The 23288-nt window shown below is 44.0% G+C and overlaps 1 protein-coding gene across 1 annotated transcript in view; it reads left to right on the top strand.

Moving 5' to 3' along the window:
• The window catches only part of DNAH2 (dynein axonemal heavy chain 2), a 3498763-nt gene that overhangs the window by 2933368 nt on the left and 542107 nt on the right, over positions 1–23288 (top strand). Inside the window, exon 69 of the mRNA XM_069646273.1 lies at positions 9731–9797. Coding sequence (XP_069502374.1) covers positions 9731–9797 — 67 coding nt within the window. The remainder of the gene's footprint in view (positions 1–9730; positions 9798–23288) is intronic.

The raw sequence follows: 23288 nt of genomic DNA, 5'->3' as shown, positions 1-23288 counted from the left end.
CGTCAGACTTTCTGCCGAAACCTGTGAAGGTGTCTCCAGCTCCTGTGGGGTCTCAGAGGAAATATTCTGACATCTATAGTAGTTTGCAGGAAGACCTACCTGAGGATTGCTACTCAGACCATGAATGGCCAAATGCCTATGCCCCAAGAGATATCTCCCTGCCAGGAACTGTACCTGCCGTTTGCCCCTCCAAGGAGTTTCAGCCTGACTCCAATCCCAGCTGCACCTTTTGCACCACAAGAACCCAGGGATAGGTTGCTGGACATCCTCACCACCCTGCACACCTTGGTGGCAGAAATTCAATAGAGGCTGCCTGCTGCTGCTGCCCTGGGCTGTCCCGCAGTCCTCCCAGGCCTCCGACCAGGAGCCCCCCAGGCCAAGTCCTCGCAGGATAAAGTATCAGCCGAGTCCTACCAGGCCAAAACATCAGCATACGCGGCGCCATAGGGCCTTGACCCCAGTGGAGGAAGAGCCACCACGTACAGACACTGTCACAGACACAGATACCATGGCTACTCATATGGACGAGTATGAAGATTATGCCCCTGTTGACGGGGAGCCTATGGAACTGAAGAGCCCGCCAGGACTTCACCACTGGATGGAATTGGCTCCTTCTATGCCATGATCTCAAAGACATCCACATTCTTCAGTCTGGTACTGGAGGAAAAGAGAGACAGGATGGAGAAGAAATACAGGGTCCCGGGCTCGGCTCCCAGGTGTCACAGCTTTCTCCGGACTCGGTGGTGTCGGTCGCCACCAGGAAGCGCTCGTCCAATCTCTTGTCCTCCGGACCAGGAGGGCAAGAAGCTTTATGCGGTTGGCAAATGCATCATCTAAACTGCAGCTTCCATCTTCAAGGCCACTAATGCCCTTGCCATCCTGTCTCGATAAGACAGCTCAGGCCGATACTGGATTTCCTTCCTGATGACAAGAAGGCCGAAGCTCAGTCAGGAGGGTGGCGGCCGATCCTAGACGTGCCTCAACAAGTACTTAAAATCCCAAAAGTTCAGGATGGTCCCGTTTTCAGTATGTACTTGACCAGCTGGAGGAAGGGGATTTTCTGGCAACTCTGCATCAGGAGGATGCATACTTTCACATCCCTATTTATGGGAAGTTCCTGCGTTTTGTGGTCCATGGATGGCACTACCAGTTGGTCCATGGATGGCACTACCAGTTCAAGGCCCTGCCCTTCGGCCTGAAATCAGCCCCCAGAGTATTCACGAAATGCTTGGCCCCTGTAGTTGTTCACTTATGCCACAGGGGCATACAATTCTACCCTTATGTGGACCTGCCCTTATCTGGACGACTTGCTCATACGCTCCCGCTCTCACGTGCTGGCAACTCAGCACATGGCAGAGACCGTATGCCTTCTGACTTTGCTCGGATCTCCATCAACTATCCGAAGTCCTACGTGGTGCCATCGCAGAACGCTCTGTTTTTGGGCGTCTGTCTCTACAACGTCTCATATCTGCAAACCCCTCAGAGGAGAGGGTCAAGGCCATCCTAGAGGCAGTTCAGTGGCTGTCAGCAGTGTCCATCACAACAGTCCGGTCCATCAAATCTCTGTTGAGCATGAAACACATTGTGTATAGGTGCATTATAAATGACCAATAAATAAACCAATAAATAAATAAACCAATAAATAAATGATGTCCTCCTGCATCCATCTGGTACCCTTTTGCAGGCTCCAGATGCGGCCTCTCCAGGAATTTCTAGACACCAGGTGGCAGCAGGTCTCGGGCAATTGGACTTACCAGAATCACAAGAAATACACAAAGTTCAATATTTCTCAGAGGAACAGAACATCCTATTGTGACTATCAGCCAGCACCTCTTTGAAACCCAAATCCACATTTATCCCACAACTAGCAGAAGGAAATGTGGTCGGCATTTCTATAAAGCAGTCCAGAAAGATCTGAGACAAATATACCTTAAAAATCAGCAACCCAAAATAAGATAAAATCTAACGCAGAAAAATAGGCCATCATGGATCTCAAAAACAATACAGATATCACGGTAAAAGTAGCAGACAAAGGAGGCAATATTGTTTTACTGAAAATGTCAGATTACATATCCATAGAAAACCAACATTTAAGTGATGGACAATTCTACATGAAACTAACTGTCAACCCAATTTCCAAACTACAAGAAGACTGGCATATGAGTGAACACTGGAGAAATATTGGACTCTTAACAGATGAAGAATATCTTTATATGAACATTTCTCACCCAATTATACCAACTATCTACTTCACACAAAAGATCCACAAACAGTTTGAAGGTCTCCCACAATGCAGAACCATAATTAACAGCATAGGACCCATAACTAACAGCATAGGATCCCTAACGGAAAAAATATCAGAATACATTGATAACCAACTACGACGACTGGCAGCAGGCCTCACAGCATATATAAAAGCCACGAAACACATAATTCAGCAACTTGAAAACATCGAATGGGAACAAAATTTCTGGTTGATGACACTAGACGTATCAAGCATATACACAATTATTCTACATGAAAAGGGACTGCTAAAAACAGAATATTTCTTAAAGACAAGATCCATATCCTTTTTGGAACAAAACTACATGCTTTCGGAGATGCTCAACTTCACACTTTGCAACAATATCTTCACCTTTAACAAAGACATATTCAGGCAAATTCAAGGGACAGCGGTGTGGCTAAATATACCCCATCATATGCAAACCTCTATGTGGGACACTTCGAGGCAGAACATGCATGGACCCACCCTTTTTACAGTTCATCCAACCAAGTCACATACTGGAGCAGGTACATCAATGATATCATTATGATCTGGAATGGAACAGAAAACCAATTTAAGGAGTACCACCAGTACCTCAATACCAACAACTACAATTTTAAACTAACTATTCAATACAGCAAACAAAATATTAACTTTTTGGACCTAAAACTGTTCATAGAAGATAACAGAATACATACTACACTCTACACAAAAGAAACAGCTGTCAACAGCACACTCCACGCTACTAGCGACCATCCTCAACACATTACCAAAAACATACCCTATGGAGAACTCCTGAGGATTAAACGACATTGTACTAAGCCACAAGATTTCGAACTAAATGCAAATAGATCAACACATTTAAACATTGAGGCTGCAGCAAAAAACGTATACAAAAAAGTTATCAAAAAACAAATCAAAGAACCAGAACAGACCTCCTGATGAACAAGCCAAAAATTGAAACCACATTGGAAAAAATTAGATTCATTACAACGTACAACAGTAACAACCAAATGCTTATATTAAAAACAGACAGTGACCTAGAGTCCTCAGTGGTATACGTAACCAAGTATAACATTCCGTAGAGCAAAAAACCTTAAAAACTTACTCTGTCCATTCCACTTTGTTCATGAGGAAAAACAAAGTATCCAGACACAAACAATGTGGTTAAAACCACCAGTGGTAGGAAACTACAAATTTTTTTTTTTTTTTTTTTTATTTAGTTTGGGTTGGCTAATTAAATTAACCTTTCAAACAAAATTACTTTTATACAAAACACATACAATAAAAAGCAAGGTATGCCAATTCAATACAATAAAAGGCAAGGTATATCAATTCAACAGATAAAACATCATACAATATCACATGTGATTAGCATGATTGATCATATAATCGGAATAAAGAAAGCAATCAATTACTCACTTGGACAAATTGGGCATAGATGCTTATTTAAGAATTGAATAGTGGCTATTCTTACTGTGATCTTTGGAGTCGCAAATAGCTCATTCCATAATTCATCATTTGAGCGTCTTATATAGTGATGTCTTGTTAATTTATCAATAATGTCTTTTCTCTGCATTTTTAAAGCCGTGCATTCTATTAACAGATGTTTCAAACTTTCTTTGGTTAGTTTATCATTACAAAATCGACAGAATGAATCATCCAGCTTAATGATACCCCTTCTTACCAAAATTTGTTTGGTCGGCCATAGATTCAGGCGAAACCTCAGTATTTGGTTTCTGAGTTCGTGAGAGGGGCATTTTAGTAAGTAATCCGCGGTTTGGCGGAATTTTTTATGCCCAAACAGAGCTCTATCAAAATCTTTTAATTTTAGACAATCTTGTTGGGTTATATGCCAATCAAGTTGGTATAATTTAATTTTGGCTTTAGAGGGATTAATTAGTAGAGTGTCTAATGAGATATTTGCTTCCGTCAAATCGGACATAACTGCCGCTCTCCAACTTGATGGAAATAAGTGTACTGAACGTAGAAGATAGTCTGCCAGAATCTTAAGTATGCCATTACTCGCCAGGCCCAACACACATTTTCTGAATAAACAGCATCTCTTCCATGAAAATTCCCAACTCAAAGCGGAGCAGTGCTGTTGGACTAGAGTTTGGGAGATTCAAGACTTTCTTTCAAAATTTTGCCTCGAATTTGTTCCAATAGCATGCCTCCATAGGTAGCCAAGCCTCACATCCATAGGTAATAATGGGAAGTACCTTTTGCTGATAAAAGGTAAGAATATGCTTACATGAGAACGTACCATACTTGTATTGCAATATTCTGGCTTGTGATATTAATGTGGTCAATTTACCATTTAGACTGTCTCTTTGGGGCTTATTTGTGGGAGAGTTACTGAATGAAACGCCCAGGTATTTGTATTCATTCACCACGGTCAACTTTTGTTTATTCAGAAACCAACAGTACTGTTTCCTTAATCTTGACTTCTGTCTCCCCAATTCCATCACTTGAGTTTTTTCCAAGTTCAAAGTAAGATTATTCTTGGTGGCGTATTGATCTAATTTATCAAGCATGTTTTGTAGGCCACTCGGTGTTTTCGAGACGAGGACTAAATCGTCTGCATACAAAAGCCATGCAATAATCTGGTTCCCTAGTTTCGGAGCATCATTCACTACAATATTGAATTCATTGCCTAAATCTAGAATAAACAAATTGAACAGTGTGGCAGCAAGGATACATCCTTGTTTCAGGCCTCGCTGGGTTAGAATCTCTTCAGATAGTAGTCCTTCTAAATTTAATTTAACTTTCATTGAAGTATTAGAATGGAGTAAATATATTAAATGTACAAGTGAAGAAGGACACCCAACTTTTAACAATTTCTCCAATAGCAGACTCCGATCTACGGAGTCGAACGCTACTCGAAAATCAACATAAGCAAGATAAATTGGTTGATTTCTTGATGCATACAGTTCTTTAATTGCATTCAGAGTCGTTATGTTAATACTGGTGCCAAGACCTGCCACAAATCCAGTTTGAAATGGGTCTCGCCGATTCTCTTCTGACGCCCAGTTGTTGAGCTCTCTTAGAATAATTCTACTAAAGATCTTACCCGGGGCGTCAAGAAGGGAAATCGGACGGTAACTCGCAGGGTTCGCTCGATCTCCCTTCTTATAGACTGGTACCGTAATGGCCTTACACCATGATGGAGGAACTGCTTGTTTAATTTGCACGGTTTGAAAAACAACATATAAAATTGATGCCCATAATTCTGAATTCTGTTTTAATACAAAATTTGACAGGCCATCAGGCCCGGGAGCTCTAGATGAGCTCGCTTTATTTATATAAAACAATACATCTTCTCGATCAAACTTGATTTGAAAAGATGGATTGCTTAATTCCAAGTTTGGTTGTGAGATTTTTTTATTATTTGGAAGACCATATATGTCAGAGAAATAGGTAACCCACTTCTTCTCCGACACACCATTAAGTTGAGTTGCTAGTTGAGTACCAGCTACTCCATTATTTAGCAACTTCCAAATTTGCGATGTATTTTTGGTTTTAACCACCTGTAACCACTTTTCGCCATCATGTTGGAACAAAGCTGCCTTATTGCCCCGGACCCAATTCCTATAATTAGTCTTCAATTTGCGTAACGCAGATTCTCGATAGTGTACCGGTAAAAGGGCTATCTGCCTTTTCTGTTTTCGGAACTGTGCCTTTCTCTCTCTGATGCCCTGATCAAATACATGGGTATGACACTTATTGCCCTTACCAAAACCAGCAGGCAGAGTGGAGGCAGAGAGGTGCATTTTATCATGATAATTGGATGAGTCAATACCTTTCAACAAACAGTGATGGTCATTTGTTACACTGGCCGCAAAAGCGTTTAGTCCTTCGCTTGTCCATAATAGCCTGTTCCGTTGAGGATTTATAACCAGACCATTCAGTTGATACTGACAATATCGAGGTTCAATCATAACCTGGAGTAAAAACTCAGCCCTCAGCATCCAATGATCACTTACTGTAGTCGGAATTACCTTGCACTCAGATATTTTTTCAAATAGCTTTCGATCAACATACATGTAATCAATTGTAGCATTTTGGCCCCCACAAGTCCAAGTATAAGATGGAAACTACAAATGTGGGACCTGCAGTTATTGTAAATACTCGGATAATGCAAAAACGACTATAACATTGCCCAATGGAGAAATTAGAAAGATTCAACAACTCATCAACTGCAACAGCAAACACATAGTAAATGGAATCAAATGCATTTGCTCCAAATACTATATTGGCAGCACTATACGCCATCTGAAAACAAGAATTGGAGAACACATTAGATCCATCAGGAATCAAGAACCGTAAACACCACTGGCTAATCACTTTCAGGAAAACCATCACCATAAAGATATTATAAACCTTAAATTCTTTAGAATTGAAAAAATAAACCTCCCACCAAGAGGAGGCAATATAGAAAAACTATTAGAAAAAGGGACGTATTGTGGATTTGCCTTATGGAAACCTGCCATACCGGACTTAACAAAGATCAGGTGATGTACCATTTTTTATAAACAAATTATAAATAAAAGCAAATTGTGACTCAACAAGATGTATCATCTTCAACCAAGTGCCATTGGGCCATGGCCAAATGAAATGGGAGGAGACGTAATGTAATAACGGTCTGGAAGAGAAAACATAACTAAAGTAAAAAGACATAACCAAAGTAACAATCAAAGAAAGCAACAGTGGAAAATATCAGAGAAAACATCACCTATCAATTTGCTCAATAGCAATAGTTGATTCATAAATACATATGTCTGGTTTTCTTTTAGCATACAAACATATAGTGTCTAGCTCGAATGAGGCAACAAAAAATAAAGAGAGCAATATATACGATAAACAAAAATTTCAGCTCTGGCACCTTCTGAAGAACTACCAAAAACACAACTTGAGAAATACAAAAATACAGGAAACCCTATAACCGGAAATTGAAGAACACAAACAAATATTTTGCAAGAAGAAATTTGAAAGAAAGAGAAAAATAAGAATTGGTGCGTAGGCACCTCCTGAGGAACCATCAAATATTTAGACGAGGAAACGTGTCGAGGGGCCTCCAGTAAAGTCAAGTAACCATACTGTTAACATTTACAAACCAACTGAATGAAAAAACACATTCAGTGACTACTTTGCAAATGTACGGTTACCTAACAGTCTAAGCCATTCGAAAAGAAAACAATCCAATATAGGCCCAAAACATCACTTTCAAACCAACTGAACAAAAAGGAATTTCAGTGACTGCTTTGCAAAGGAAGGGACACTCAACAGTACAACCAAACCAGATGAACACAATTCAGCATTAAAGAAAGGGACAAACAACCTCTAAGAAAACAACGGAAACTCTGTAAAATTAGACAAATAAAGAATACTGATGTGATAACGTTTTTCTCAAATAAATCTTTTTTTTAAAGTAAGGCACAGATTCAAATACTACAGCATTCTTTTCTTTATTTCTATTCCAGGGGTAAGTGTATTGCTTCTGGTGAGCATTGCCACCTTCCGTGGTTGTGTTTATGTACTGCTGTGTAATCGTATTCATGAGCATGTGAATCCATGCAAGACCCCTTGCTGGAGAAGGAACAACTTCTTACCTGTATCTCCTCTTCTCCAGCATTGGTCTTGCATGGATTCACATGCGAACCCTTCCCCTCTGTGGCTCTCCTTGGTTCCCCCTCTGTGGCTCTCCTTGGTTGAAAACTGGCACTTTACGTGCTCTACCAAATCTGAAGATTGTCACCAGGGGTGGATCTTAGGAGGACGAGTGTCATTGGCTTAGGCAGTATGATCCAAAGTGACAGCAATAGGCTATAGAAACAAAAAAACAGTTTTTAGCTTTTTAGTGAAACTGTTTTAATATTACAGAGGCAGCCTGACAACGGGGAATATTCATGAGCATGTGAATCCATGTTAGACCCACGCTGGAGAACAGGAGTTACAGGTAAATAACATATTCCTTTTTGTTTGTAGGAGCGTGCATCTTTGCATTTCCTCTGCACTGCCCGGAATCAGCTGTTCATAGTTGCAAGGACTTCCGACTTGCCAATTGGCTAGAACTCTTTGCGTGCATCCTCGATGCTCTGCTTGAACTCTGGAAATCCACTGTGCTGCCCTCCACCAGGAAGCAAACCTGCGGGAAGACCTAAGTTCCACCATTGAGTTGCACAGCGCCTCCCCGATTCCATCCGTCGTCAATGCAAGAAGTGTCTTAGTGAAAAACTCTGTAAAGGAGCTGTCCTTTGTCATGGAATGGAACCTGCGTGCCCCCTCATACCGTAGGATCTCCAGAGAAACCTAAATATGACCGGCGGTGAACACCCTTGAATCCATGACCAAATAGCCCTCCTCTGTGACTGCCTAGATAACAGGGTTTTCCCCGGTGATTTGCTGTCACCTGGCTCTGTTTCTAACTTGTTAGGGGTTTAGGAGCTTGGTATCCCTTGTACCTCTTGAACCTACCCCTCCCCATTGGCGTTGCATTGGACGCAAAGTCCTGCTTACATTAGCGATATTGGGGGCTGTCCCGGGGCAGAGGTGTCTAGGTCAGTACTTCAGTGAGTTATCTTGTGAACCCCGGAGGTGGTAGCTGCCCCCCCCTTTCTGTAACGCGACTTATGACCCTAAAGTACCTCTTTGGCATGTTGGCATTGTTGGAACGTCTAAAAGACTACCAGAGACTAGGGATGATATGATAAGTCATTTATAACGTGTCTGTACACAAGTGTTCCTAGGCGCAACAAGACAAGGGAGAGAAACAGAAGGAGGACAAACAACGATCTTACTAGGCCTTGTGTCATCCAGATCGCGCAAGTGCAGGACTTCTGAAGTTGTAGTATAAGGTGCTGGATGCCTTATAATTATATGGCCTATGTATAATGTGTGCCTTATATCTGTTCTCCCTACTCTTTTATTTTATTACCATTTATTGTGTGAATAACTTCGTGATTCTAAAGTCGATTTTAATCCATTGTAGATTACCTAAATGTGAGTTGTATATATGCACTAAAGTATTTTTACTTACCTTGAAATATTTAAAGTATGCCTTAGTGTAGTATTGTAATAAATGATAGTTGTTTTTTTTTTTACTTAACTGTGTTGGTCTTTTCCTTATCAAGTCTACTAAGTGTTAACTGTACTAGACAACAGTTTCCTCTTCTTCTTTAGTTCAGCCTTACTGCTGGCTCAACAATACTTTAGAGAGGGACTTTACTCAACAGGTGTTTTGACTAAACTTCCGAACCCTTGGTTGCCTTCTCCTAGTGAATTTGAAAAACCTTCCTAGTTATGTTACAATTATGCCCTATTCACCTTCAACACCCAATGACTGGGGGGACGGGCAGCAGGTTTTGCATTGGCAACTGCAGGCACAGGCAATATCTATGGTCGGAGGAGACAGGCTCATGCTTTTTACTGTGATTACATTTTCTTTTTCACCATGTTTTTCTATAGGTGGCCACTCATGATAGACCCTCAAGGACAGGCTTCAAAATGGATAAAAAATATGGAGGCATCCAAGGTAAGATGTGAAGATGCGCCGTTGGTGCATATTGTGGTTCTATGTGAGAAAGTAATTGAGGAAAAATGTAACCAGAGTGACGAAATCCCTCCCCAACATATTCTAGGACTGGTTTTGATTATTATTCTATCCTCCAGGTGTCGAATATTTGGAGAAAGTGCTTGATTTTCCTAAGAGTGCAAATTTGGGAAAATGTTGCCCAGTGGCGACCATTTCCGAAGTAACTTTATTTCATATTTTTTTAATATTCTTCATAGATCTAGCTAAACCTGGATCACTTCCAACATTTTTAAATATGTATGATTTAAAACAGAATATTCTGGTTTGTGCCATGGAAGTGCAACCAACAATGCTGCTTAGCTTGCAAGCTCAACACAATTCTTTTTTTACAACTATTAAGGAATACTGTCTAACCCCCGAATTGAGCATATTATATAATATATACGTGAGTCTTTGTGAAAACAAGCCCCAAAGCCGTGAACGCGCACGCCTCGTAAGATATACGGTCTACTATGTAAGGTGATTGTGAAATGGCTGCAGCCGTGTGGTAAGTTAGGTGATCTTCCACTATCACCTATATTGTAAACATTAGCTTGAGGTTACTAACCTCACAGACTGCGCTCTAACAACCTTTGTGAGACATATGTTTTACCACACTCGTGGTATGTGATTTAAGTCATTTGACAACCCCAAAAAGGTAAATGAAAACTTAAGGCAACATAAATGTATACATTTTTGTATTTGCATACATACATCTGTCTGTTGAATAACACATTTAGATTGAGTAACACATTTGGGGGGGGGGGTTCTGGTACCTTGTATAGGTCTGACATATAGCTTCAGAGTATTTCTGATCACAGAGGTATTCAATTCATACACATTTGATCCCAAAGAAAAAATAGGTGAACAACGTCACATCTGTATTTGGTAACATACATTAAATGTGGCATAAAGCAAAAAAGAAATACTGATCACAACATATTTTAGAGAATATACAACAACACGTGTTTGAACCTGAAAAGGTCATCCTCAGGGCGTAAAAACAAACTATATATATTCATCAAGTAAACTTGACTTTTTTATATGCATATTTGACTTTTAAGTAGCTCCTGTAACGGAAACAGGGGAGAGGAGGAAAAAGCCAGAGAATGGAGAGAAAACAAAACCAAGAAAAACAACATCAAATGGATGACGACTTGAACAACTTAGTTTTTGTATATGCATACCAGTGATGAAACACTGGCCTAGCCAGAAAAGCTTACGCCATGGCGTATACTATTAATACTCCTTGAACCAATTTAGCTACTGCTAAAACAAAGGCAAGATTAAACACATTTGATTAAACAGATTTTGCTACACTATATAAGTCAAGTACTCGGAGTCCAATAAAATTCAGTTGAGGGTTAAAAAAAAATATTTATAAAAGGCATGAAATACCTATATATTCGGTGACTGTGGGTCTATCATGTTGCTGATTATTTGAGCGAAAAAGTTGAAGTGGGTTATATCTTCACCTACGAGTTGTATATCTTTTAATCCTGGTTGATGACGTATCTTGGGCTTAGTTAGCTGCAATGAAGTAAACACATAAATATTTTTATTGTTTAAAGTAGTTTGTACGTTTTTGTTGTATTGTATTCAAGTAACTAGGCAAATGACTTTTATAGGGTTTACCCGAGTCACATTGACCGTTCCTTATAGTAAATGGTGACTGCCATTAGAGTGCGGGATTTTAGCTGGTTGCTTCTTCTATAGTGATGCCATAATCTGCAGTAAAATAGATATAACAAGGGATAGAAGGAGGCTCATTGTTCCCGGAACTGCTCTTAGCTTATTCAGATTCTAACTGAGCACGGGTTTTAAAAAAACACATTACTACGGGAGTTCTGATCGTAACTGGATTTAGTTTACGCTTACCGGCAAGGTCCTGGTGTAAAGAGCACAATGGCGAGTGCCGTCGGGCAGCAAGAATGCATCGGGAGATGGGGTTGGTTACTATAGTAATGCGGGTTAGGTGACACATCACGTGACATCTGTTGCTAGGAAACCAAAGCGTTTCCGGAACTGGTGAAAGCAAAACGTTAAGGCAAATTGGATGCCTTGTAGAAATGAATGCATGCACGGTGTGTTAGTGAATTGAAAAGATTTGTGCCTGATAAAACGCTAATCTTGCCCGTATCAATTTAATTGAAGGCATGCAACTTGTTTTTTGACACTCGGCCCTTGTTATTTAATATACAAATGGTTTGTATTATACGTTGCAAAAGCAGGGTCGCCCCATGAAATGAGTACATGTATTTAGATTGCTGGGGATCGCGTAACTGAAAGGGAAGTACCTCAAAACATTTTTACCGGATGTAATACAAAAGTAGCTATGGCTTGCTGGGTGTTTAGCGGCATGCTCTTGCTAAAAATAAATAAAGGTGTGTGTCTAAACTTTATATTGTCTATAAGTCTGATGTGCAAGCTAGGGATCCAACAAAGGCTACTTCGAAATTCGAATGCATTTTGCCATAGAGACTTTTGGTATTTCTGTTGACAGTAATTCTAACTAGGTGGTGTCCCTTGGAAAAAGTGTATGGCTATATCTACACCCATATTCATTCTTAGCTGCCATGCACTGGATAACTTAATAGTAAAAATTATTTGATCATACTTTATACTTATAAGAAGACATTGAGCTCATGTTCCTTGTTGAAGCCGAGTGAAAGACAGCGTAATTTGCATATCATTCTTGCTTCCTGTTGGCGTAGCTTCAACTCCCTGTCGCCACCTCTCTGATGTGGTTTGATCTGTTGAAGTCCACTGTATCTGATATATTTGGCATTGTCCATTTGATGGTGTTTCTGCCAATGGGAGGCTAGTGGTAGTCTGATGTCTTGACTGCTGAGGTTATTGAGGTGTTCACGAATTCGGAAACGTACTTCATTAATGGTGCTTCCAATGTATATTTTCTTACAGACACACTGTATACCATATATGACATATTTAGAGCGGCAGTTAATGAAATCTTTGATTGTAATTTTAAGTCCTCCATGGCATCTAAACACCTTGTTGGTGCAAGTGCATACTGGCAAAAGTTACATGATCCACATTTGTAAAAGCCCTCTGGCTTTGTGCTCAAGGTTAACCAATGGTCCTGTCTGATTGGCTCAGGTTTGAGACAGGAGGGACTCAAAAGATTCCTCAAAGTGGTAGCTTTGGTGAAAATAATATTTGGACGTGCTGTAATATAGTTAGTCAAGTATGGATCCATGGTTGGCAAGCTTGTACTGCGTGCAACGCCCTATCATCTAGGTCTCTGAAGGAAAGGCTAGCCAGGTGGAGGGAGCTTTTCCAGAGATTGCTTCCAGAGGACCTGAAGGACTTTGTCAAACATCGATCCAGGCCCAATGTAAGGACTTTGTTCTCCATCGCACCCCGCAAGGGAAACTCCTTTCCAAGGACTCGCCCGCGCCGAAGGGTCCGCCCAGGTTCTTTTACCAGCACGTGCACCGAGGCCTCCCCGGCTACCGGCCTATGGGTCGAGGGATCCTCGGATCCTTCCTGTGACAGTTTTGAGGGACTGGAAGATTCTTGTACTGGGTCGTCACCCGAGGGGCTAAGCCCTTGTACCAGCAAGATGTCTGAGGGGACACAGCCTAATACTGGCAATACGTCCGAGGGGGCACCTAAACGCGGCTCCACCGGCCCCCGGGCTGAGGGCGTTCGGCCTACCAGGCCTCAGCCTGAGCAGCAGGGCAGGCCTCATGATCCCCACTCGAGAGTCCTGAAGGAGGCTGGGCCCAGCGAGCCAAGCAACACGACGTCGAAGGCAGCTCAACAAGATGGCCACCGTGTCAGACATCACCCGTCCGACGCCGCACCAGGAACGGGAATTCGGCCAAGAACAAGTATCAAGGTGGGACTGGTGTCAACCAGGTAAGTGGCCTACAGTGTAACCTTCATTTGCGCAGGGTAGGTTCCTGCTGCGTCCATATGGGCAGGATATGCATCGCCTCCAGCAGCCACCTGCTACTCCGTCTATATCCTCTATACCCTTCTATCCTGTGATGATAGCTTTTTTGAGAGGTTCCTGGGACTCATGAAGTCCCCCCAGATGGGGTGATCCTCAGGAATGCCATCAGGGAGGTCCTCCCGCCAATGCTTCCAGCGCCTCAGGCTCCTCCGCCGGCGCTCCCGATCCTGGCGCCGCCTTTTACACCTGCTCTGTCCCCCCAACTGATTCCTCAGGTGGTTCCGTACCAGCCTCCGCCACAGCCTCTGGCTCCTGTCCCAGTACTCCAGCTTTCGGCTCCCGCTAGACCTCCACCGGTGCACCCAGGCGGTCACGGACGAGGAGGAGGACCCCCCCGACACGCAATCGTCAGCCAAGGCCTTCCATGAACGTCTTGCAGGGCTGGCTGAGTCCTGGGCCTTCCTCAACCCGAGGTTGAGCAGCCAGCGGAGGGGGTCCTTGCAGAGGTCCTCACGCAACCCCCCTCTGCTAAAACGAGTATTCCACTGCAGACCGATGTAGTCGCCCTGGCCAAGAAGGATTGGCTCAAGCCCCACTTTGTCCAGCTGCTCAATTGACGCCTGGACGCCAAGTACAGGCAGAAGGAGGAGAATACACTCTTGCTATCGGCCCACCCTCAGCTGCACTACTCGGTGATCGCTGCGGCATCACTATACTCCAAGCCGCAGTCGTCCTCTGCCTCCTCCTCTGCAGCGCTGCTAGTCAAGGAGGAGAAGATCTTGAGGCGTACGGGAAGAACCTGTATTCCAACGCATCCTTGCATCTTTGTCAGGCCAACGCTGAGGCCATGCTGGCAGCCGCTAATCAGAGGTTGTCGCGGGAAATTGCTGATTTCCTCCCAGAGCTTCTTATGCAGAGCCAATCACGTTTCAAGGCAGGACTGGCTGAGGCCAGGTTGGTGGCGCAAGACATCATAGAGTCCACCTTGGCCCACATTGATACCTCTGGCCGTGCCATCTGCATCGCCAAGGACATGAGAAGAACAGCCTGGACGTCCAGGAACGCATATTAGACCTGCCGTTCGAGGGGGTGGGGCCTCTTCTACTCCACCACGGACGAGGACCTGGACAAAAAGAAAAACAGCTCACAAGCAGCCAAGTCTTTATCTATCCTGACAAAGACCACACCCAAATCTTACACGCAGTCACAGCAGCGCTCTGCCAAGGGGCGTACATACGGAGGATTCCGCGCTTCCAAGAGCGGAGACTCGACATCGGCGCAAGCAACAAATAAGGGGGTGGGGCGGTTGTAAGGGCTTTTTTACAGTCCCCCTCCTCCGCAACAGCCTCTGAGGGAAAGAAGGCATGATACGCCCCTCCGGGTCCACGTGTCTCCAGTGGGGAGCAGGCTTGCTCTCCATGCACATTTCTGGTGCCAGAATTTCGAGGACCCCTGGTTCCTCTCTGTAGGATCCACAAGGTACCGCTTACTTATCCCAGCCTCTCCTCCCTCCTCCACTCCACTCCCTTAAGTTGGGACATCAACTCTTCTGGCAGAGATCCGATTGCTCTTAGAGAGCCAGGGCGAGGAGGAAGTCCCAGCCTCCCAGCGAGACTTGGGCTTTTACTCCAGGATTTTCGCCATTCAGAAAAAGAACCATGCGGGCCTGAGAGTTGTGCTGGACCTTTCCACCCTCAACCTCTCCTTACCTCTACAAATATTCAAGATGATTACGCCAGCTTTTATAGCGGAGACATTGTGCAGGGGAAACTGGATGTGCTCCCTGGATCTGAAGGACGCGTACTTACACGTCCAGATATGGCAGCCCCATCGTTCTTTCCTATGGTTCAGGTTTATGGGCTACCATTTCCAATACAAGGTCCTTCCTTTTGGCCTCAACTCGGCCCCAAGGGTCTTTTCCAGGCTTATGAATATGGTGGCTGCCCTCCTCAGGTCCTCCACATCTACCCATACCTCGACGACTGGCTCATCAGGACTACATCGCCGGAAGCAGTCCACCACACGTCCTCTGCAGAGAGGTGACCTCGGCCTGGTGGTACCAGAATCTTCTGGGTCTCCTGGCAGCAGTCCTATTAGCCGTCCCCCACACGAGACTCAGGATAAGGAGGATACAGCTGCACTTTGCGGCATCATGGAACCAGGAGCAGGGCTCTCAGTCCGAGATGATTATCGTTCCTCCTTCTCTCCACCCGGACTTCACATGGTGGTCCAGGGACTGCAACCTACAGACGGGCAAGCCCTTCCAGGCCTCCCACCTCGCAGGTCACCATCACTACAGACTCCTCTCTAGAAGGATGGGAAGCCACCCTGGACGATCTCTCGGTCCACAGCACCTGGACCCGACAAGAGCAGGAATACCACATCAATTGGTTGGAGCTAAACGCCATCTGGCTAGCGCTCAGGGCATTCCTCCCGCTTATCGGGGGCCATGATGTCCTCATCCAGACGAACAACTCGACCAGCATGTACTAACTCAACAAGCAGGGAGGCACCAGATCCCCTCCACTGTGCAGACTTGCAATCAGCATGTGGGAGTGGGCCCTGGAAAATGACATCTACCTCACAGCAGTCCACCTTCCAGGGGAACCCAACCTGGAGGCTGGACAGGCTCAGCAGGTTGAGAGCAGACAACTACGAGTTGCAGCTAAACAACCTCGTTACTCAGGAGATCTTCAGCAGATGGGGTTTCCCCCTGGTGGACCTCTTTGCCACCTGGTACAACAGGAAGTGCCCTCAGTTCGCATCCTGTCTGGGCCAGGGCCCCAGCTCTCTGGCCGACGCATTTCGGATTCAGTGGAACGGCATGACAGCCTACACCTTCCCGTCCACTCCGCTGATTCACAGAGTGATTTGCAAGATCAAGGAGTCTCACCAGCTCAACATCATTCTAATCGCTCCATGGTGGCCAGCAAGGCCATGGTTCCCGGAGCTGCTCAGCCTCTCGGTCATGCCTCCGATTCACCTCCAGACGGGCCCAGCACACCTGCTGGCGCAGCAGGGGGTCAGGGTCATCCACCCTGCTCCACAGAAGCTGGCCCTCACAGCGTGGTTCCTGAGCAGATATCGCTAAGGCACGCCTTACGCCTCTCATCGGGAGATCATGCAGGGCGCTAGGAGCAAGGCTACCAGGGCCCAGTATAAAAGTAAATGGACCATTTTGTGCCACTGGGCAGACTCCAAGGACATTGGCCCCCTGGCATGTACGTTGGACGACGTGCTCTCCTCCTCAGCGCACCTAGCCCACTCAGGCGTGCAGGTGGACACCTGCCGCACTTACCTCGCAGCCTTCGGGGCTTACAAGAATTTGGAGGAGGGGGTCTTCTCCTCCTCCAATCCGATTGTCAAGAAACATTTGATGGGACTCGCTAGGCTCTACCCGCCCATCAAGAGGCCACACCCTGTGTAAGACCCCGAACATAGTCTTGGGCGCCCTGGCACACAAACCATTTGAACCAATGGCATCCGCGGACATCAGGCTGGTCACCATTAAGACAGCCTTACTATTCGGCCTCACCTCGGCGCGCAGAGTCGGTGAGATTCAGGCGCTGGTTGCCTCGGAACCATATACTACCTTTCACAGGGACAAAGTAGTCCTGCGGACATACCCAGCATTTCTGCCTGAGGTGCCATCTGCTTTCCATTTAAACGAGGAAATAGTGCTTCCTACATTTTTTGCCCATCATAAGGATGGGGTACAGAGAGTTCTGCACTGCCTAGATGTCAGGCGTGCCCTGAAATTCCATCTTGACAGGACCAAGGGCTTCCCGAAGTTAGACACCATATTTGTCACTTTTGGAGGTGCAAGACCAGGCTATCAGGCCTTCAAGGCCTCTATGTCCTGCTGGATGGTCTCGACCATCAAAGAAGCATACGAAGAGCAGCACAAGCCTCTTCCGGCAAACATGCATGCCCATGCAGTCAGGGCCAAGGCAAAGGCCATCGCTTTCCAGCGCCATGTCCCTTGGTAAGTCATAAGCAGGGCAGCCAAATGGGCCACACCCTCTGCTTTCTGCAAGCATTACTGTTTGGATGCTAGATCTTATGCAGCTTTCAGACAGGCGGTTCTCAGGAACATATTTGCTTAGGGAGGCTCCCCTCTCCACGCTGGGCCTACATTCAGTTGTAATCAACCATGTAGTATGGAGGAAAGGGGACGGGACGTAAGAGTAATTATAAGTTACTCACTGTAGTGACTAAAGTACTCTTAGTCCTTAGTCCCCTTTCCTCCATACGTCGCACCATCCTCTCCCCTAATAATACTGGTGTCATTAGGCAATGTTAGTTAGTCACTACGGTGAGTAACTTATATTTACTTTGACACAGTGTGAAATAGATTGTGCTATGTGAAGCAGTGGACCTAATTGAGCTTCCGGATAAACTGTTTCACTCTCTTCTCACGAAGATGAGTGTACACAGGATTTGATGGAAGGCCTGCAACCGGAGTTTTTAGAAGACACCCTTTACATGTTATAGGATACATGTTAGTTATCAACCAATTACCAACATTGCTTTTCTTTTAATGTTTATGGATCGGCTAGCTACCTCACAGCTACAAGCCTCTTTTGAACATTTCTCTATTTTGGGAGATCATCAATCAGGTTTTCGTTATAGTAGAAGAACAGTGTTGGTGCTCGTGGATAAGAAAGATGCCTTCCTACAGATTTTTGACCGTGGTCAGTTAGAACGGCTAATGATCCTTGATTTAAAAAAACAACATGAGGTCCTCCACTACCATAATTTGGTGGTATGGGAAAACATGGAGATCCAATAAGACAAAAACCAAGAACAAACTTCCCATACCATACTACATTTAATTCATCAATGTGTAACTAAACAGTCCATATATAATTTACATCACACAGTTTGAACCAATAAGTCATTTTTATTCACAATGTTAAGCAGGATGTAACTTCTAGAACAATCTCACATAATAAAATACATCAATTTGCCATACATTATACATACATATCAGTTGCAGCACTAACATTTTCAAATATACTCTCAATTATACATAGAAACCAAACAAGTACACCACATACCCAATAAATATCACAATGAAAAATGTGCAAAAAGTATTTTGTGTAAATGATGCAATATAGTACAACGTGACAATCGATGTAAACATATGACTGTATGTACTCCAGTCTAGCAACATCAATAAGTGCAGTGTGCCCTATAGGCAAATTAATTATACAAAATCTTCTTTAGTAGAACTCAATCTGTTATTGGCCTGCTCGAGTTTCGGCTATTGGGTTAGAGTGAATAACATGAACCCAGCCTTCATCAGAGTAACAGTCAACTTCTGAACATTTGTGGTGAATACAACCTCTTTTCATTAAGGGGCAGCGTTAGGCAAGGCAGAGAAAGCCTTTCATTCATTTCACAGGTTAATTCCTCCCGTGGGCGTGGCAAAGGCCGGTACCAGGCATCCGGTGGTGACGGCTCCCGGTGGTGACGGCTCCAGTTTGAAACAAGTGGTAAGGCTCGAAGTCAGTTATTGTGGCGGACGATACACCACCTGCCGTGTGAGAATTGAGAAATGACTTGAGATGCTGGATCGGTGTGATGCCTTGTATCTCGCCACTCTTTCCAACATTTATATGAAACCACTCCATGATCTGTAATCAGATCATGGAGCGCCATGTTCTATTTATAGGTCATGGAGCGGTAGTCCAAAATTACACAGATGACTCTCAGATTGTGTTTTGTCTTGACTCTGATTCAAAGATTAACAGAGCCCCTATATAACATATTTTTGGCTTAAGAGAGCGTGAAAACCTGCTAAGGCTGTACCAAGAATCAATCCGAAATCATTCATGTTGCGTCCCGTCATCGGATTGCTAATTCTCTTGCCACTTGCCTGTTTTTTGATTGAAAGACACTATCAAAAAAACACCTGGATCGTTGCTTGAGACTGGTGTGCAGCTCAATAAAAGACCCGGGTGAGTGGGCTTGAGCAGCACTACTGTTCTCAGTAGTTAGCTGCAGCATCAGTCTGGTGGTGACATGGGCCGTCCGTCCCTTAGTCTGCTGCTTACTGATGTAGCACAGAGCAGTTCCTGCAGCCGCAGTGGAGGTCATTGGGTGATGAAGTTTGCTTTTGACTTCAATTACTGTCTGCAGGGCTTAACCTACTTTAAAGCATAAAACGTTGACATGCTTGTTTCTGGTGACTTTAGATTCATGAGTAGCAGGTGTGGGCGGCAGCTGTTGTCTATTTAATTACTCTGACACGGTCTGATATAGATTGTTCAACTGTGCAATGTGATGCAGTGGACCTAATTGAGCTTCCATATAAGCTGTTTCACTCTCTTCTGTCGAAGTCGAGTGTCCACTGGATTTGAGGAAAGGCCTGCAACAGGAGTTTTGTTCCAAATTACATGGATGACACTCGGCTTGTGTTTTGTCTTGACTCTGACCCAAAGACCAACACAGCCCCTATATAACATGTTTTTGGCTTAAGAGAACGAGAAAACCTGCAAGGGCTGTACCAAGAATTAATCCGAAATCATGCATGCAGCGTCCACTCATCGAATTTCTAATTCTCTTGCCACTATAGGACTTTTCCTGGATTATTCTTTGTCTCTCAACTCACAAGTAACTAAAGTGCTTAGTACAGCTCACTTTCAGTTGATTATTCTGAAGCAGATTAGACCATATCTCTCAGGGAAACATTGTGCGAACATAACTCTTGAAATTGTGGGTTCTCGTTTAGACTACTGTAATGCTCTATATGCATTCCAAAAGTCTAAATTTCTAAATTTACTGTGCGCTGTTTATAGGTCATAGAGAATATGCAACACATATTGTCACCAACACACCTAAACATGCCACATATCCCCAGTACTGAAAAAACACAATTGAATTCTAGTAAAGGCAATGACAGATTATAAAACTCTCACCGTAGCTCATAAACCTTGTTGTGGATATAGTGCTTTTTCCATTTAAAATTGTTGGAAGTGATATACTTCGATGAGGCCTCTAAGAACAGCTTTGCGCTATACTATGATTATAAATCATTTTAGACTATCTAAAGGCTTACGCAAGTCCAGTGCAGTTATTGCTGCTAAAGTATGGAACTCTCCTCCTGAGGGTATTCTCTGTATTAGCAACTTGTTGGACTTCCAGGTTTTCCTTCTTTTGGGTCTTTTAGGTCGAGCGCTTAGATAAGCTCCAGTTGGACGGCCTCTTCGCACTCATTACATAACATCACTGCTGAATTTTATAGAGGTATCTTGCACGTCAACCCCTCCAATTTCTTCTGTTTGTGATATTATCTTTGCCCATGTGCAAATGTTTTAGTTTTCACTGTTAAGACTTCTGATTGCCATAATAAGTTATGCCACATGTCACCTAAAAGGTTTGCGCAAGAAAGATGTGACTGAACCATCAACATCAGAAGAAACAACCAGACTGAACAGCCTCAGATATGTTATGTCAGATAAATCTAGTATAGACACTGACAGCGATGACCACTCTTTTGCAGTCAGTATTACAAGATATATACAGGTCATCACACAAAACATGAAAGGTAAGGCGAATGTCTTGACCTGGATTCTCAGCCACATGGTTTAAGTTGAGCAGATTGTCTCGGATTCAAAAGATAGATAACTTCAAAGCAGATGGTCCACTGAACCTTCTTCAGTCCCTGCAACAGATCGGGGACCGTAAGAATGATCTTGAGTCCTGTGAATGAAGGAAAATGATCTACATCCTCAGTGTTCTGGAAGGTTCTGAAGCAGGCAACATGTAGAAGATGGTCACCAAATTGCTTCATGACACTCTGCAAATGCTAAGACCCGAACCACAGAAATTGATAATTCTCATTGTTTTCTCAGACTGATAGCCAAGCCTCTTGCTTACTGTGCCACTCAGTTCATAAAATGTTTCTTCAGTTGTCTAGAGCCAAAAAGCAGATTCAATTGGAAGTCCATTGACTATGAGTTTACCACAATCTGGCACCAGAAACGCTAGAGAAACTGAACAGGTTTAATGTCACAGCGATCATCTGAAAAAACATGCCATCAGATACACATTGAGCTTTGCCCAGTCCCTCCCAAATTTAAGCTCAAAGAGAAGGCCTTTGGCGTGACCGACTTGAAAGAAATATCTGCAGTACTAGAATGACAGTCACAGGAGCAGATGTATTTCCCTGAGTACACAAGACTGAGGGACAACAAAAAAGTGGGTTAGTTCCCAAGTCCCTCGCCAATCCGAATAAAAACACCTCTCTACTCCTCTAACTGCTGATGTTCCACAAGGCTCTGGCCCTTATTACAAGTGTGCTGGGATACTGCTGGTAATTTAGTCCTGATACCGGCAAACGGCCCCTACCGTTAGCATCGCCTGATATCCCGGTATTACTAGGATATTCTAGGTGCCAACTCCATGGAGGGGATTGCTGGAATTACCGGTATTGCAGGTAATTCCAGCATTTATGTGCCAGTAGGGGCCTGATTTACCTCCAGCTCTTGGCTGGAGGTAAATCAGTGCCCCCACCACCAAACTTGTGTTTTGCCAGTCTGGTAAACTGCTGGTGCTGGAATTACAGTCTATTTTACTGGCAATTTTTCTGGACCGGCAACACCGTAATTACCTCCTCTGTCTTGTGTCCTCTGCTCTTTACACTCTACACATCTACATCACTGCGATTATCTCCTCAGTTGGGTGCTCGTACGGACAACACCCAAATCCTCTTCTCTTTTCCTGAACTCTCCTCTGATCTCTTTCAAAATGTCCATCGTTCTCTCTGCCATTAAATATTGGATGGCTTTGCACTCTCTGATGTTAAACTCTATCAAAACAGAGGTGCTTTTCTACCTATGGAAATGCTTTCATCTCTTCCTCTGCCTATCCAGTTACCACCTGACACTCTTCCCCTACTGTCAGGTCTGGGCTCAGGTCTGGGCTGAGAAGCGGGTCTGGGCTCAGGTGTGAGCTGAGAAGCAGGAGCATTGTGATGCACAGGAGTGTTTAGGATCGAGTTGGTTACGAATGTGTTGAGAACTCGAGACAACTTTTTATAGTTCTTAACTGAAACCTCTAGGTGAATAGGTTAGTCCCATTCCAAGATGGTGTAGACTCGGCTCATGAGTGATTCGTGGATGGGCAGCTGTGGGGCAACTTGGAATCTTTGTCAGAATTCTAAACTGCCTTTCATCCAGGATTTTGACAAGGGAGGTCACAGCAACTGAAATCCAGGAATCAAAGTTAAGCCACAGAAGAGCAATCTTACCATACAACTGAAAAGTAAGTGACTTGATGGAAGAGAATGTTTAAAGTAATAGTAAGAGTAATTCTCCAGCATGGGGTCTGGCATGGATTCACATGCTCATGAATATTCCCCGTCGTCAGGCTGGGAATCCTCGGTAAAAAAAAAACCAGTATCAGTTTCGTTTCTGATCTGTCTTTCGTAGTAATAACGAATCACTGGTCTCTGCGTCATACTGACCACAGCCAATGACTGCCCTCTACCTAAGCACCACCTCTGGCAGCCATCTTCAGATTTTTAC

This window comes from Ambystoma mexicanum, chromosome 1p (assembly GCF_040938575.1).
Source record: "Ambystoma mexicanum isolate Mex_15411 chromosome 1p, UKY_AmexF1_1, whole genome shotgun sequence".
Classification (NCBI taxonomy): Eukaryota; Metazoa; Chordata; class Amphibia; order Caudata; family Ambystomatidae; genus Ambystoma; species Ambystoma mexicanum.
Note: the sequence above shows the minus strand (reverse complement) of the source record. Positions and strands in the feature narration are given on the sequence as shown.